Consider the following 17,250-nt stretch of genomic DNA (forward strand, 5'->3'; position numbering starts at 1 on the left):
TCCTCCTCCTCCTCCTCCTCTTCCTCCTCCCCCTTCTCCTTCTCCTTCTCCTTTGTTTGTTTGTTTTGTTTTGTTTTGTTTTGTTTTGTTTTGTTTTGTGACAGGGTTTCTCTGTGTAGCCCTGGCTGTCCTGGAACTCACTCTGTAGACCAGGCTGGCTTTGAACTCAGNAATTCACCTGCCTCTGCCTCCCAAGTGCTAGGATTAAAGGCATGCGCCACATTGCCCAGACTCCTCTTTGATGTTTTAGTTCACTATAGAGTAATGATCTAGCTTTCTCCTGCTTTCAGTCAGCAAGTTCTTAGGCCATAGAAAAAATTGAATTTTCATATAAGCCAAAGCCTCCCATTCACAATAAAAGCAAAACCTTGCTTATCTCTGTGACATATCATCAAGCCTCATGCAAATCACATCTGTGCCTACAGATGACGTGAGAGCATCTACTTGCTTGTATTCCAAATGCTGCTATTCTATCTATATCATAAAGTGAAGACTTGGGCAGTGAATGTGTTCACCTATAAAGGAATAGTTCTATGTTGTATGAAACATCCAGTAAACTGTGAATAAAACTATAGGGAGGATGAACAAACACCTCAACTGGTATTAATAACTAACATTCATCGCATACATACTGATGCCCGACACCTACACTAAGAGTCTCACATTAATCATCTTTTATTCTCGCAGTTCCCAAGTAGAGGAAATTGTTACTATTCCCCCTTTTTATGTGCACGTGGGGTGGGGTGTGTGCTCACTCATGTGTGTTCATGTGAAGGCCAGACATAAACGTCAGCTACCTTCCTTCTTGCTGTAGCGCCTTTCACTGAATGTTTCACTATGTTTACAGATGGGCTGGCCCGCACGCATCAGGATCTGTGTCTCTCTGCCCTCGCCCAGCACTGGAGCTATAGACATGCTCCTTCATGCTTGACTTTACAAGCTACCGCAGGATCCAAACTCAGGTCCTCATGACTGCGAAGCAAGCACTGTACCCCCCCCCCCAAGCATCTCCCCAGCCCATTATGCTCCCTCCACATGAGAACTAAGGCTCAGAGAGGCTTGGGAACGTGTTCAGTCACATAACAAGATGGTTACAGAGGTGAGTTTGGTCTGGTCACGGCACCTGAAAGCCTGTCCTCTTGAGTTTCTACGTGTTGTTTCTTTAAACTTCATATTAACACTCAGCAGCACTGGGTGCACAGTGAACACTTATGAAAGGAAAAAAAAAAACTCCAGGAAAGCAATGGTTCTAACTGGGAGGAGATGCAGATATAGCCCATCTGCAAGGACAGAGAAGCTATTGTTTCTGTTGGGTCTTGGGCCCTGAAGTAGGAACTAAGGTACATGTTGGGTGGGTACCCAAGCCGGTGAAAGGGTATGGCCTCTGACAGTAAGAGAAGCTGAGGCTTGGATTGCCTATCTCCACTCACACAGCTCAAGACAAACCCTCTCCTTTGAGCTTCAGCCCCCACTAAGAAGTGTGGATCCCAAGCCACTTGGATTTCACTGTACGTCTGAGGATATAGCTCACAGTCTTTGTGACAGATGGGAGGACAGGTGCGTCTCCCCTCGGTGGCAGGAATAGAGGACAAAGCCCTAAAAACACCCAAAAGGCAAAGCAGCAGGGAGAGCTGACCCATATGAGAGCCATGGAAACACTGGCATGGCCTGTCTCCTGATGGGGACAGAGTCTCATGGGACGGAAGTAAAAGCAAACGTCCGAGTGGGATCTAACATCCAATGAGAGAGCAATGCTGGAGATGGAGTTACAAAAGCAAAGCTCTCATTAGGCTCATGTTAACACACAACTGTCTGTTTTAAAACCTTCACACATTGGATCCAGTGACGTCATCAAAGAGAAAGGGTGGAGCAGACCCATCCAATCTGGAAAACCCTCTCTGACAAAGTAGTTCTACACATGGCTCTGTGGACTTCTGGTTCTGCTTTTCGACAGCACTGTCACAGAAAAGCTCTTATGCGCACCACCGAAAGGGGAAACACAACACTTATCCTGGCCCTTGTCAAGTGACATGCCTCTGCCTTCCTATGAAAGGACATCCAGAACTTCCAACAAGCTGCAAGACACTGTAGAAAAGAGGAGGTGTGAGAAACTTCAAAGCCAGCGGTGACTGTTCTGCCCACATGGCCAAAGTCATTGCCTGCTTCAGAAACCCACGCAGAAGGTTCATATGTGAGGGAGCAGATACATACATGAAGAACTTACTCTTTATTCATGCCTTCAAGCAGAACAGCTGAAATCCTTTTTAACCTGTTAGCAAGCTCAGGCAGGCCTTCTGTAACAGCACCCACCATGTTGTTGGTAATTAGGGCCACACAGGCAATCATTTTCAATTGATTGAGCTTTTCTGTCAGTTCCTGAAGCCGTGGTCCATCTGTCATGAGTGTCTAGCATATTTAAAATGTAAAAACAGAAAGGGAAGCCCAATGCCATGAAAACATAAAATAAGCAACATCATAGCCACATTTTCATTTTGATCTGATTTTAGTTAATGCGCATATGCCACACATACGGACCCTAGGATTCAGAGTCAAGAATCCAAACACTGCACATCCTGGGGGAGGACAAAGCCACTCACCTCTGGTAAGGCTTTTTTCTGATAATCCCACTGAAGGAGTTTCAAGTAACAATTATTAAGCACCATCAGAGGGCTTAGGTTTGGCGTGGAGCTACTATGTTCAGCTGCAGGAGCTACATCAGTCTCAGGAAGCAACTCTTTATCTATGGACTCTTTCAGCCATTCTGTGGTTTGACTGAGGGCATCTAAGGACAAAAAAAATAAAAGCCATAGAGTTGGTCATTATCAGTTCAGTCCTTTTGTTCATACATCCTACATGACAGATTTCTAAGAAGGTTCCAGGGATGAATGAATGAATGAAAAGACACTGCCATGACCCTAAGTTCTTAAGGAGAGACAGACCTATAAATAACAACTGCTTGTAACAGAATACAGTGGGTCCTAAAGGAGCAGGAGAGAAGGGTTGCTCAGGAGTGCTCATGAGAAAGAACTTCAGAGTGACACCTGATGGCAGAGGAGAAAAGGCTGGCTGGCACAAAGACTTAAACATGACAGCAGATGGTACAGTCTGTAAGCTGTCCATCATATATGTATTGCTGGTCCACAAGAGAGAGGCTAGAGAAAAAAAGTACAACAACTGATGGCATTGGTTTGGCAGTCAGAAACCAGCTTATCCCAAACTTGCTCACAAGCCACCTTGAGTCTGGACTCAATACATTAAAGCCTTTTGGGTGCTAAACCTATCTGAGTGTCTAATTAGAGCTATGCTTTTACCAAGATCCATGTGAGTGCTCATGTTCCCATATCCCATATTTTCATTCTTATTAGACTTATGTTACAAACATCAGCTATGGGAAAGAAGGACTCCTTACATAATTCTTTCTGACATGGAAGTGATATAACCAGATAGATCTGTGAGAAAAAGAACTGAGAGCAAGGCTGGAGGCCAGTCAAGAGAGTGAACGGACCAGCGCACTGAAGGAGGAGCACAATCACGGCAAAGAAGAAATACTGTTGTATAGGGATAGTGTTCGTGGGTCTTGAAGACCACTTAAAGGCAAAAAGTATGAAAACCTTTTAGGCTTACCCCCATATCCCTATCTGGAGCAGCTGAATGAATGCTGTGTCCTTTCCTGAGATACAAAGTTGTCTCTGAGGACAATGACATTCAGTCTACCCACACTAATGACATTCAGTCTTCACATACATTTTTTTTGAAAGCTACCAGTTATCCTCTAGATGTCAAATCTACTACCATGTTTAATTCATCCTCCTTTAGCCACTCTGCCAGCTTCTCATCTGTGGATGCCCCTCCTGGAAGTCTCTCTCCTTCACTTCTGTGATTCCTCATCCTCTGGTTCTTGTGCTCCCTCCCCCCCTGCCTCAGGAGAAGTGCACAGCTGCCTCATGTCGCCTCTTACAAGCTGCCCTCTCACTCTAGGCTTCCTCCCTGGCAACCACTGAGCAAGAGAATCAAGCATCGAATCATGATTACAGATGGAATGTCAGAGTCTTCATTCTCTTGCAAATGTTGTATTTTGAAGTCTTAATTCAAATCTCGGGGAATGACATTTGGAGGTGAAGCCTCTAGGAAGATCATTCAAGTTAGATGACAGCACAAGGGTAGAGGACTCAGACAGTGAGTGCCATGCCTCACTCGGAAACCCAAGTCAGCTCACTTTCCTTCCTCATGTACACCCTCAAACGCAGACATGTAAAAAGCAAGAAGGGTGTCTGAGGGGCTGGCGAGGTGGCGAGCAGTTGGAAGAGAACTGTCTGCTCTTCTGGAGGACCTGGGTTTGACTCCAGCACTCACATAACAGCTCCCAACTATCTTTAACTCCAGCTCCAGGGCATCTGACACCCTCTTCTGGCCTTCATGGGTACCAGGCAAGCATGTGGTACACAGACATATATGTAAGCAAAACACCCATACATGTAAAATAAAACTTATTTTTAAAAAGGTGGGTATCTGAAAGCTAAGAAGAAAGTTCTCAAGAGACAGGGCCTGGTGGTAGCATCTGAAACCCCAGCAAATGTCTCTACTAGGTGCCACCCACACCCACTACTGCCTGTTCCTAAAATCCCAAACAGGACAGAAGCAAGCAGAGAGCCATCTGATTGCTTGCAATTGATTTGGTGAGAACAAATGTCACTTCCAGTAGAGGGGCTGAACAGCAACAGCCTGCTCCCAGGGACCTCAGAGCCATCCAGAGTATGGTGAGGCACCTAACTGTAGAGTCAAATCTGCACTGCTGATGAACAAGTCTCAAGTAAGGGCAACCTAACACTGAAGCAATCGGGGCGTGACTCTGATGTGTAACACATCCTCCCCTGAGGGAGTCACTTGGAAGCACGGCCTCACTCAAATCAGCCTGCTGACACTTGTTAGTGCTGTGCCCTGCTAACTTACTTCATACAATGGCGGTTCCATTTCCACATCTGTAAACTGGACCTAGAGAACAACAGTCCCTTCCTGCAGCTCTGGTAAGAATTCAAGAGATGAATACAGGTAACCCTCTGGCAAATAAGAAATATCTAATAAGGGGTAGCAACTGTGATGGTCACTCCTTTGGCTCCCCAGATACTCCAGGGAGGGGAAGACTTGTCCCCACCTAAACCAGATTTTGTATTTGAAGCACAGGGGGTCTGAATGGGGTTCTCTGTCACAGATCGGTTGTATGAATCAATGCTGAAATTACCTCAGACAGCATGATCTCAAAGACATAAAGAATGTGGATTAGATTTTGGTACCAATTAGGGCCTTTGCTTCAAAAAGTGTAATCTCAGCAGATTCCCCTTAAAGAAAACTCAAATCTCCACAGGAACACTATGTAAGAAATCTGACAAAACAGGAAATCCAGTTACCCAGCACAATTCTTAGTGCCTGCAAGGACTGTTCCAGAAGGGAGGATGAGGGAAGTCGTAAGGATGGAAGACTGTCAGTGAGCCTACATCTCAGATGTAACTCGACTGAACCGTCCCAAGTCCTGTAGCCAGCTCTTCTGTGGAGTTGCCTACTCCAGACAGTGGATGATGGGGGAGACCGAGGTATTCACCTCCCACCCTTAGAAGTGAAACAAGATGACAAGAAGCTATCCCAGGGGACTTCAGCTGCCACTAGATTTTCTTGTTTACCGAAGACCCAGCTCTCCTAAAGCACAAAGCAATCTCTTTAGGTCATCATGAAATGGATTCATTTCAACTCTTGACTTAGGATGAGGTATCTCAGCCTCAGCAGCCACTGGTGTTTTAGTCTGGATAACCCTTTGCTGTGGGGCACTGTCCTGACCATTCTGGGACGTTCAGTGGCACACCTGACCTCTACTCCTGCCAGCAGAACGCCAGGACCCCTACCAACAGGATAGAGCAGTCAAAAGTTCCTAGACATGGTTCAGTGCGGGGAGGGGCAGGCAAAGACTACCACTGATGAGGAGCACTGATTTAGATGAGAATTAGTATCCACTTACATTTTGTTCACAAGAATTTCCACCAACTTTGAATTTCCCATCTCTTACATCATAAACCAAATGAAATCACACTGAAGACTACTCTAGAAGGCTTTATAGGTTTAGAGGCAAATTTTCTACTGAGCTGTGACAGCCTTAGGGCAAAATTTACTTTGTTTTACATTAGGACCCACTTCTAAGATTTCCCATGAGAAGCAAATTGCTTCTTGTATCTCAGCTCTCATAAAAGCATCCACTTGGTAGAGGTTATAAGGCAGCAGCTGCCAAGAAGAGCAGACTAAATACAGACGCAGATGTTTAAAAAAAAAAACAAAAAACAAAAAAAAACAACAACAACAAAAAAAAGCCAAGAGAGATAAAGACCACATTGCAATTCTTCCTTGGAGTCCGGTAATTCAGCAGGGGTAATTTATGACTGGTGCTGTTCACTACACGTAGCCACACCGCCCCCAGAACCCCTGTTTCTTCTCAGTGGCAAACACTTTTCTTCGTTTGCTAGCTCTGCTTATAAAGATAGGAAAGGTCTTTTATGTAGAAGGCAACCATCAGAGAACATGGTGGAAATCCAGGGAGATATACAGTACGGTGGTTAATCGGCATTTAGACTGTAAGTTTAATCACTCGCAGCCAATGTCCAGTTAGTTATCTCCAACTAAAGCAACAGTGTGGCTTGGTGGATCCCAATTCTGGCTGCTTTAGAACCACTGGAGGGATTTTAAAAAGAAAAACAACCATTCGGGATGCGGCTCCCAGCTCCTGGAGTTTGTGACTTAGGTCAGGCTTCAGCATGTGTGTCTATATGACCCAGGCCATGCTAACACACGGCCAGAATTGCACAGGACCAGAGGAGCAGAAGGCACTCCTGCATCTCTCTGGAGTATGTATGCTGAGATTCCACTCCAGAAAACTGGTGCACTGACTGGTCCATGGTGAGAAATCTTGTAACTTCCCCAAGTCTATTTAAGTGCTTCTCTATTTGCTCACCTGTGCAATGGGAGGACCTCCTATGTGATGGGTACTGTACAAGTACTGGGCATTCAGAGATGAATAAACACAGCCCAGGCTCTGGAGTCATTTCCAGTGCAGCAAGAAGCAGAAACATAGAACATGTAGTGCGATGGCAGGGACATCTAGATAAGTGCCCCAATTTTCACTTGTCCATGACATCTATCCTTTTTTTTTTTTTAATCTGCCATGTTTCCTTTTTCATGTCTTCTTTTCAGATTATCAATTAAGAGGCCCACCTTCCCTAACCAGAGGTTAGCCCAGCTAAGTTTAGGCCCACTGGGCTCTTCTGGGGAACTCACTGTTACTAGAGTGTTCAAGGATGGCCCTTGTCTGAAGCAATCTTAACCATCTTAACCCATCTGCTAACACAGTCTGGCTTTCCTTGATTTGTCCTGGTGTGGCTCAGGCTGGCTGGCTGGCTTGCTTGCTTGCTTATGTACGTACATATGTATGTATGTATATATGTATGATGTATGTATGTTTGTTTGTTTGTTTGTTTATTGCTATGCTAGCTAAAGTTGGATTCTGTTGCCTGTAACACAACCGAGCTTAGGGAAAAATCCAAAGAAAGAGATAAAAGTCACAGGTTAGTTTGGACCAGCTCACTCCTTACTTGGGACACAATTCTTGAGGTCATGCATCAGTGTATGCTTCTTCTGTGTTCTTGCTTTGGTTGCTTTTGTTTTTTGTTTGTTTGCTTTGTTGTTTTGGGTTTGTTGTTGCTTTAGATTTATTTTATTTCTGTGAGTATGCAGTTGCTCTCTTCAGACATACCAGAAGAGGGCATCAGATCCCATTACAGATGGTTGTGAGCCACCATGTGGTTGTTAGGAACTGAACTCAGGACCTCTGGAAGAATAGTCAGTGCTCTTAACCACTGAGCCGGCCCTTTTGTTTGTTTTGAGACAGGGATCTTATTACATAACCCAAGCTCTTTAATACTCAAGTGCATAATCAAAGTGAGCCTCAAACTCACAGCAATCCTCCTGCCTCAGTCTTTTGGGTTCTGGAATTACAGGCATGCATGACAATATCTGGCTTAGAGTTTGTCTTAGAGTTTCTCCTGCTGTGAAGAAACACCATGACCACGGCAATTCTTATAAAGGAAAACATTTAATTGGGGGCTGACCACATTATCATAATGGTGAAAAGCAAGGCAGCACACAGGCAGACATGTTACTGGAAAGGAAGCTGAGAGCTCTACATCCTGACCAGCAGGCCATAGTAAAAGAGAAAGTATATGCTATGTGTTCATATACATGTGCACATACATATACACAAATACACATGCACACATTTATATATATGCATGCATGCACCAAAAACTCCAGTAAGACTTATGTCCTTTTGTGTTAATAATTCTTTTAAGACTCTTATTTTGATATCAAAGCCGGGACCAACTTTTTGGCAGAGTGACTTGGGATATAATTAACAGCTGACATACACTCTGCTTCCTGCACTCCTGATTTCTGTAGCTAAGCAAAGCCTGTTTTACTAAATCTGTGGAAAAGAGCCAAGTCAACATGAAAGGTGAAAACAAGGTCACCTAAATTTTAAGAAGCAGCACATAATTTGAGATAAACCAAGCTAGAGTTTATACTAGCACATGATTTACATCTGTCTGGATTGAAGGCATGACTGTCTGGGGATGCACAGGCACACATGACCCCACCACTGAGCCTCAGGAAGCTGATGCTGAGAACAGAGACAAGTTCAGGCATTCTTTTTTTTTTTAAATTCCAATCCCTTTCCCAATGGAGCTAAAATAGAGTCCTTGAAGTCACAGAGCTTTTATTACTGAAGTCTTTAGTGATAATCTAGTCTCATCTATTAGCTGATACCATAGAACCCTCTGCAGTATGCTCCACTGACAGTCAGTGTCTTGTTCTAATGCCAGCACTTGAGAGGCAGAGGCAGCCAGATCTCTGAGTTCCGGGACAGCTAAGGCAACACAGAGAAACTCTGTCTTGAAAAAGAAAAAGAAAAAAAGAAAAAGGTGCATGCTCTAAGGCAGAGAAACATCTGGGTTATCCCGGCTCTCCCATAACGTAACCTCAGCTTCCTCATACGTAAGTAGAGGGTGGGAACAGTGCCAGCCTCTCACAGACGTGAATGAACCAATCAATGAAAAGAGTCATAGAAGGTCTACAGCATCAGCAGCAGCAATAGAGAGAAGCCTATCTCCAACTTCAGACAGCTCCAATTAATTGTTGGGAGGGTCAAACCTCCTGTCTACTATTTCCTCAGGAAGATTTTCATTTGCCCTAAAGAGCTTAATAAAGGTCTGTAAATTGATATCAAAGGGGAATGAAGTGTTATGACCTTGGTAACATGCATAAAACCACACTTAATTGTATGACCATTCCTCATGTGGCTTCTACACTCTATGTGCTCCAGTTGACAGGAGCCCATGTGCTCCCCTGGGTGTGCTCCAGTTGACAGGAGCCCATTTAAGAGCAGCACCCATTGTGCCCTGTTCACATAATGCTACGATGTTATCACTGTGATGGGAAAACTCACTCTGCTAAAGGTGGTCCTGGAGGAAGCCACCCAAGAGCCTTAGATCACAGCTAATAAAATCCACCCAACCCAGTTGCCAGTGAGCTGCCATGACACCTCGAGCTCTTTGGTGGGAAAATAAAGGGTAACAGGAGGGACCTCGCTGGGTACTTGACTGAATGAGGCAGTATTTACCAAACCCATTCCTTTCTACCTTCTCTCCAGTCATATACCTACTGAAAGTGCTCTCATCAAAGTTATCAATAATCCTCATTGGTCAAATCCAGTGGTCAAGTCTTTACCTTCACCTCTCTTGACTACTGAAAAGGTCCTATCACATCCACTCTAGCTTTCCCCTACATTCCAGTTCTGGGAGGATGCCACTCCTCTTGACTTCCCTCCTCCTATACTTCCTGACCAGTCCCCTCAGCATCTACACTCACTCCCTAAGGCCTTCTTACCTCATGCATAAGAATGGCAAGAGCGCTGACTGTGCGGTCTGCCTGGATGAGTCTAGCTCCATACTTTATAAGCTGCAATACAGAAGCAAGAGATTCAACCCCTGTATGCCTCATTTTCCCCATTTATAAAGTGGGAGGCAATGTCACGTACTTGTAATGATTTAGTTAAAGTAGGCAAAGTGTTTAGAACGTGCTAAACACTTTAAATGTCAATGACCCACTTCTATAACTTTATATAGCAGAGACGCTGATGAGCCCCAGTGTGTACCCATGGCTCCTGACAACCAAATGCTGACCTGGCATCTCCACACTAATGTCAAACATCTTAAAGTTTATGGCTCTAAAACTCCCACCTTTCCTTCCCAGGTTTCCCCCCTCCCACCACTGAGCCAATGCTTGGTCTAAGCATATTTACTGAGTTGTCCTCAGTGCCACATTTTCCCTCATCCAACCTTCACTAGGCGGTCTCCATCTTCAGGATATACTCAGAAGCCAACCTCACTCCTCCATCACTACTGTCTGCAATAAGCCCCTGCTTCTTGTCTGAGAGGCTCCATCTCCAGCTGACTGCTGTTGCCCTCTTTGCTCTTCCACAGTCTACTTACTATGCAGGAAACACACTCTAAAAGTAAAAAATCACATGCTGCTTCCCTGATAGAGACTCCAGTGACTCTGCCAAAAGTGGGGCGCTCTAAACCTTACCATCCGATCACCTTCGTTTCCCTCTCAGCCCATCGCCCCTCCCTCCATCCCTTACCAATTTTCCTTTGGTCACATCTACCTTGTACACATCAAACATAAAAGCAAGTCTCTGCTTCAGGGTCTCTGCTCTTGCAGCTCCCTGTGGCCAGAATGTCCTTTTCCCTAAAGCTGTGCATACCCCTTCTCTAGTTCTTAGCAGGCTTTGCTCAAACGTGTGTACTAACAGCAGCCTTGCCTCATCCCGTCTATGAACACCTCCAGCTCCTGTCCTGTGACTGTTTGTCCCACACTATTACATCTGACAGCGTATGCTTGCTCACCATGCCTTCCCATAAGGGTATAGCAGATTCTCAATAGATATTTGGAATAAATGGAAAGCGAAGATGTGCTCAGCACATTTCCTGAGAAAGAATAAACAACTAGAAGTTTGCAGTGTCAACTCTGAAGAGGATTCAGACATGTTTAAAATTAACAGGAGGGCTGGTGAAATGGCTCAGTGGGTAAGAGCACCCGACTGCTCTTCTGAAGGTCCGGAGTTCAAATCCCAGCAACCACATGGTGACTCACAACCATCCTTAACAAGATCTGACTCCCTCTTCTGGAGGGTCTGAAGACAGCTACAGTGTACTTACATATAATAAATAAATTTAAAAAAATAAAATAAAATAAAATAAAATAAAATTAACAGGAGAGCCAAAGTTCTTTAGTAACATAACATGTACAGGTAAAAGTTACAGCACCTTATTTTGAACCAATTTTGACATAAGTACATATTATACATACTTGGAGTTTCTTCTAAAACTTCCTGGAATTTGTTTCTCTCGTATTCCACCAAATGATGCTGGATGTGAGGTCTAATATTCCTAATGACAAAGTTCATCATGTCCATTCTCATGAGGTCCAAGACACGGAAGATTTGTCTACAAATTTTAGAATCAAAACAAAGAAGTGGTTGAGAAGTTACATTGAAACTGACAACTACCTATGTGTCACAGACTGGATAAACCTCTTGAAAATATTTGAGGTGTCTGAGGTGTCAACAGTCATTTACCAGGGCCATCTTTCAAGGAAGTTTTATCCATGTGTATTCCAAATGTCTCCTCCAGACATTGCAAGAGCATCTACTGTGGCAAGTATTGATAACTCTGGCAGCTCACCCACCCCTGAAAATCTGTTGTGCTTCTAAAGAGCCTGAACACAGTGCACAGGACTCTACTACCTTGGAAAGAAGAAAAACACCTCTGTAAATGAAAGGACAGGGTGGTAGGCCACCAGGGAAAGCTGCTTTTCAGGCTCTGCAGTCCTGTGCTCCGATTCAGCTTTCCAACTGACCAGAACTATAGCCGTGTTCAATTCCTCAATCTCTTTGCGCCTCTGTTTATCAGGACCAAAAGAAGAGGACATCCTTTGGGAAGGGGGTTAGAATGGTAGGAAGATAATAAAAACAGATGCGTAGGAGCATTCCTGTTCATCGCTGCTCTATACATAAGAGCCAGGAAATGCAACCAACCTAGAGATCTGCCAACTAATAAGTGGATAAAGAAAATGGAGTCTACTCAGACCAGTGGTTCTCAACCTTCCTAATGCTAAGACCTTCTAATACAGATCCTCACATTGTGGTGACCCCCAACCATAAGATTATTTCCATTGCTACTTTATAACTAGTATTTTGCTATTGTTATGAATAATAATGTAAACATTTGTATTTTCTGATGGTCTTAGGTGACCACTGTGAAAGGGTCATTTGACCCCAAAAGGGTTGTGACCACTAGGTTGAGAATCGCTGGCTTATACTATGGCATTTTATTCAAGTGTTTAGAAATGCACAGAAGATGCATGGGACGGGAAAGCCTCCTACTGAGTGATGTGACACGGGTCCAGAAAGATGACCGACATGGGTTCGCTCAGGGGATGGTCCTAGCTTAGACTTTTTCAGATTCATGTGTTTGTGTTGTATAGGGAGGTGTCTTAAACAAGAAACAAGAAAAAGGCCAGGACGTTGAAGACGGCCTTAAGAGGGTGAGAAGCAAAACATAGATCATGAAAATTGAAGAGGAAGAACGATGATGTGTGAAAGGTTTAAAAGGGAAGGATTAGGTGTGTGTGTGTGTGTGTGTGTGTGTGTGTGTGTGTGTAACAGAGACAAAAGATGTATTGTATAACAGAGACAAAAGATGTATTAAAGATCCATATAAAAATTCAATGCTTTATACACTAACTAAAATGCCCCTATTTCTAAAAAGCTTGTAACAAAGAAACCCTACATGAGTGGTAATGCTGCTCTTAGAAGTTGTGGGTCTTTAAAGCTAAAATCCAACTGTCAGGAATGAGACATCTCCCTCTGAGTTGGTACCCAGAGAGGCTCAAATTTTCCCCCAAACAACACTGCTCTTGAGTGTACACTAGAATTAGACAGTACGACTCTATGTACTCTGTCTGTCAGACAGAGAAATAAAGCTGGACCTAAGCTGGTGGCTGCCCTGGCTGTCAGTGTACAGTGTCAGAAGATGCTAGCCAGGCGGCTGGGGGGAAACAGTCATCAGCGATTTAATCTAGCTGTGAACCCTGCATGCTACAGTACAGACCTGCTGGGCAACAGTGGCAGGACTGTTTACTGGGAACCAACTACCTTCTGATTGGATTTAAGGCCTCTTCACGGGAGGAAATACACACCTGGTATTATATGCTAAGTCAAAGATCCTATTATTTGGAAGGTCATAGGCCATAGGGGATAGCTACTGTTGCTTAAATATATACACTGTCAAGCTTCCTTCTAAATATTTATGTTTATGTTCATAGATTAGTGCTACTCTCAGACACAGCAAGTGAAGGGTACAAGGCTGGGTCCTTCAACATTCCAAGATGGGTAGAGAAGACATCATGAAGTCCCACCCCTGCTCAGGAACTACCAGCAGTTAGTGGGTACCAGGAGAGGAGCTGGCATTTCCATCAGTGATTGTAGCTTCTGGTGAGACTCCACCCATGCTTATGCAAGCAACGTAAACTCAGTGGATCAAAAAATAATGTAGCATCCAGTAAGTGACCATGACCAAGATAAACACTGAAGATCTGACATCATATTGGTACCTGGAAGCAGAGCTTCTACAATCTTCCAGAACTCAGCATAATACTAAAGACATATAAAGCCCATTTTACAGACAGGTGAAGTGTCACCTTGAGAAACTGTCAACTTGCTACAGGCTACAAATAAAATTACCTTCTACATACAGACCAGTTTCCATTCCTCTGCTTTTTAAAACTGTTACATAAAACTCAGTCCTCAATATGACTTGTATTCATAAAACAAAAAAAAAAATTCTCATCAATGGCAATAAATGGTTGACAGTATGTCCTCTAGAGTCACAAGGAAGTTTCTGAGCTAGACAAGCTTCTCACACATTAACGTGAGCCTCGAATCCCTGGGGACACTGTAGCAGACCTGAATGGCTGACTACCAATCCCCTGGCAGATATGAGGCTATGAGTGGGCCTTCAATCTGGGTGGGGCTGTGTGGCTAGTCAAAGTCAAGGGCATATGCCCTCTTGAGGCTGTTTACATATTGATGTCCCACAGTCTTTCCACTTGAGACTGAATGGGGAAAATATCACAAGCAGGGTGAAGGCAGCCAAGGACAGAGGAGCTCTGGGTTTCCCCAAAGGCAAGTGGACAGCCTCCTGACCAATAATCCTAAAGTGAGACACCAGCACAAAACAGATTCTTATTGGTGAAACCACTGAGAATTCAGTAGCAGCTAACGGCTCTTACCAATGCCATGGCCTCCTCTAGCCCTGACTACATTAGGATACCTTTCCTGGAAGCTCCACCCTCTATGACTCCTTCCACAGCACCAGAAACAACTGTTTAATCAGCCCAGTTCATTGGTCAAGGTCTGTCTCTCCCTTTCACCCTAATGCCCTGGGGCCAGGAATCCTGATTTTATTACTATATCCTCAAGGCCCACTGCATGCAGACTACCTACCTCTCTAGAAAACTCTACACACAGTGTCAAGGATAGACGGATTGGCTCCCCGTTTCTGTTTTTCCCTTGGCATCACAAGCTCCTTTGGAAGGCCAGTTATCTGTTTCCCATTACTCCCAGGTCTCTTGAAAGAATCTGAAGCCACTAAGAAAATGCACACAGCAAAAGGGCTAACCTCAGCATCTCCACGATGTTGGTGGTAGCTTTCAGCTCTCTGATGTCTTCATCTCTCACAGGAGCACATATCTTTCCCATCGTGGTGATGACATAGTTGGCCAGACCTTGGATATCAACAGCACTGTGCTCGGCCTGCTGTCTAATGAGGTCGATGTCCAAAACCTCACAGATCTGGCTGTGAAGCCTGTTCCCGCCAGGGGTGAGGAAAGAGAGAAGAATCTGCACAGGGGAAGAAGAGTCAGCAGCCCTGTCCCAGAGGCAGATGCTCCCCGATCACACAGCATCGCCTGCCCCCACTGCCACAAGCCACGCCTCTGCCTGCAAGGACATCAGAGACTTGCAGTGGCTCAACCTGGAGAAGAAAGTTCAGTTGGCTGAAACAAAAGCCACGGCTGTTCGGAATGACTGACGTTTCAGGAGGAAAACTGGACACTTCCAAAAAGCCTTCAGTGAGGTTGCACATCATGGATCCAAAACCACTCAAGAGCAGATGACTCTCCGAACCCCCACGTGAAGCCCATGAAGAATATTTTGTACACAAATACTACACAAGCCAGTGGTGAGCTGAGTACTCTTAATATGTTGGACTCTGAGCTCACATAAACAGTAATGGCTGGGAACACAAAAAACTTAGAGCCTGACCTGACAGTTTCAAATGAAATCCTTCTGATTTGGGTAAGTTAGAGCACTATGTACATAATAATAATCCTGCAGTGCGTGCTAAAGAGCCAACGTCTTCTAAATGCCACTGAAAAGAACCACCGCCATCCCATTTAGTTCTTATAGCTATCCTGTAAACACTCACGGCACTGACATTTTCAGAGGGAGAGCCCATTACTAACCCAGGTTAACTCTTAGGTCTCAGTTTGTATTAAAGCACTGCCCTGAGCTCTGACTGCTGCCTTGTTTTCCTAGACTCTACGTAACTAGAGAGAGTGCACCAAGGAGATACTGGGAACTGATACAAAGATAGCCCACAGTCTCTGGGAGAGGAAACACAACTGCTACAGTGTACTTGTGGGCACACACACACACACACACTCACACTCAAGTGCCAAAACCCAATTCTGAAAGGTAACTAAGTCATCGTGGGTGGGATTTTGCCTTTCTGGAAGGGACTTCAGAGGGCTCCTTTGCCCGATTCTGTCATGTAAGGATTCTCCTGTGAAATAGGCCTTCACCAGGCAGCAAATCTGCTGTGATGCCTTAGTCTCTGACATCTTGGTCTCTAAGATTGTGAGGAACTTGAACCTTTTATAAGCTATCCATATCTGGTACCTATTACGTTGACCCCAGTGAGTGAAGGTGTTGATGGTATAAACACCAACTTGCCTCTCTGATTTCTTCAAACAGTTTGATGGCATATTCATACTGAGGAGGCTCGGCACTGAGATCTGCTTCCAAGACATCCCAGAAGGCCTGGTGGACAACGCGCTTCACTTGACCAGCAAGGCTGCAGCAACAGAATGGGACATTTTAAAATGAGCATTACAAGACACATGTTCACAATAGACTTCTTAGAAAATTCATTTTTTGAAAAACGCAGAATTTCTGAGTTCGAGGCCAGCCTGGTCTACAGAGTGAGTTCCAGGATGGCCAGGGCTATACAGAGAAACCCTGTCTCAAAAAACCAAACCAAACCAAACCAAACCAAAAAACCCTTAGGCCCATGATTAACCTTTTAGCATGTTTTCCTTGTTCAAAGCATGGGTACTGGTTTCACACAGTAAAGAACACTGGGCTGGAGACATGGCTTAGTGGTTGTGAGCACTTGTGCAATCATGAGGACCGGAAGCTAGATATCAGAACCTTCTTAACAAGACAGGGGTTCCACACATGCCTGCAACTCAGCTCCAAGGAATCAGATTCCCTCTGTTGGCCTCAGTGCACTCAAATACACAACCCCCCCACCCCACCCCCCACACACGCACACGCATACACCTACACACACATTAAATATAAATATTTAAAAATATCCATACAAAATACAATTTTTTAATTTATAGATTTATGTTGTTTTCCCCCAACCTCTAAAATGTTTCCTTAGCATATCTTTCAATAAGTTCAAAAACTTTTGTCCTAAGAAGATCTATCATTTATTAGATTGTCTTCAATACAGCTCTATACTTTAGGGATACGGTAACAGCATTACTCTTTCTTCAACAGCTGAAGTTCTATGGCAAGGGACAGAACAGGTTGGGTCAAGGACATAAGGACATGTGTCTTTGAATGGCTGCCATCTTCTACTCAGGAGTCCCATTTAAAGTCAGCCAGAACTAAACTGCTGAAACAGGAGACTTCCCAGTAAGAGCTCACAAGAAAGCACCACCTTGCTCAATGTTTTAAGTCAATTCATTCCCATAGAACTGTTTAATTACACACACACACACACACACACACACACACACACACACACA

The 17,250-nt window shown here is 44.3% G+C and overlaps 1 protein-coding gene across 1 annotated transcript in view; it reads right to left on the minus strand.

Moving 5' to 3' along the window:
- The window catches only part of Tcp11l2 (t-complex 11 like 2), a 36,784-nt gene that overhangs the window by 7,256 nt on the left and 12,278 nt on the right, over positions 1–17,250 (minus strand). Inside the window, exons 4-8 of the mRNA XM_021205305.2 lie at positions 16,166–16,286; positions 14,832–15,052; positions 11,461–11,597; positions 2,598–2,782; positions 2,225–2,406 (exon numbers count right to left, since the gene is read on the minus strand). Coding sequence (XP_021060964.1) covers positions 2,225–2,406; positions 2,598–2,782; positions 11,461–11,597; positions 14,832–15,052; positions 16,166–16,286 — 846 coding nt within the window. The remainder of the gene's footprint in view (positions 1–2,224; positions 2,407–2,597; positions 2,783–11,460; positions 11,598–14,831; positions 15,053–16,165; positions 16,287–17,250) is intronic.

This window comes from Mus pahari, chromosome 9 (genome assembly GCF_900095145.1).
Source record: "Mus pahari chromosome 9, PAHARI_EIJ_v1.1, whole genome shotgun sequence".
NCBI classification, from domain to species: Eukaryota; Metazoa; Chordata; class Mammalia; order Rodentia; family Muridae; genus Mus; species Mus pahari.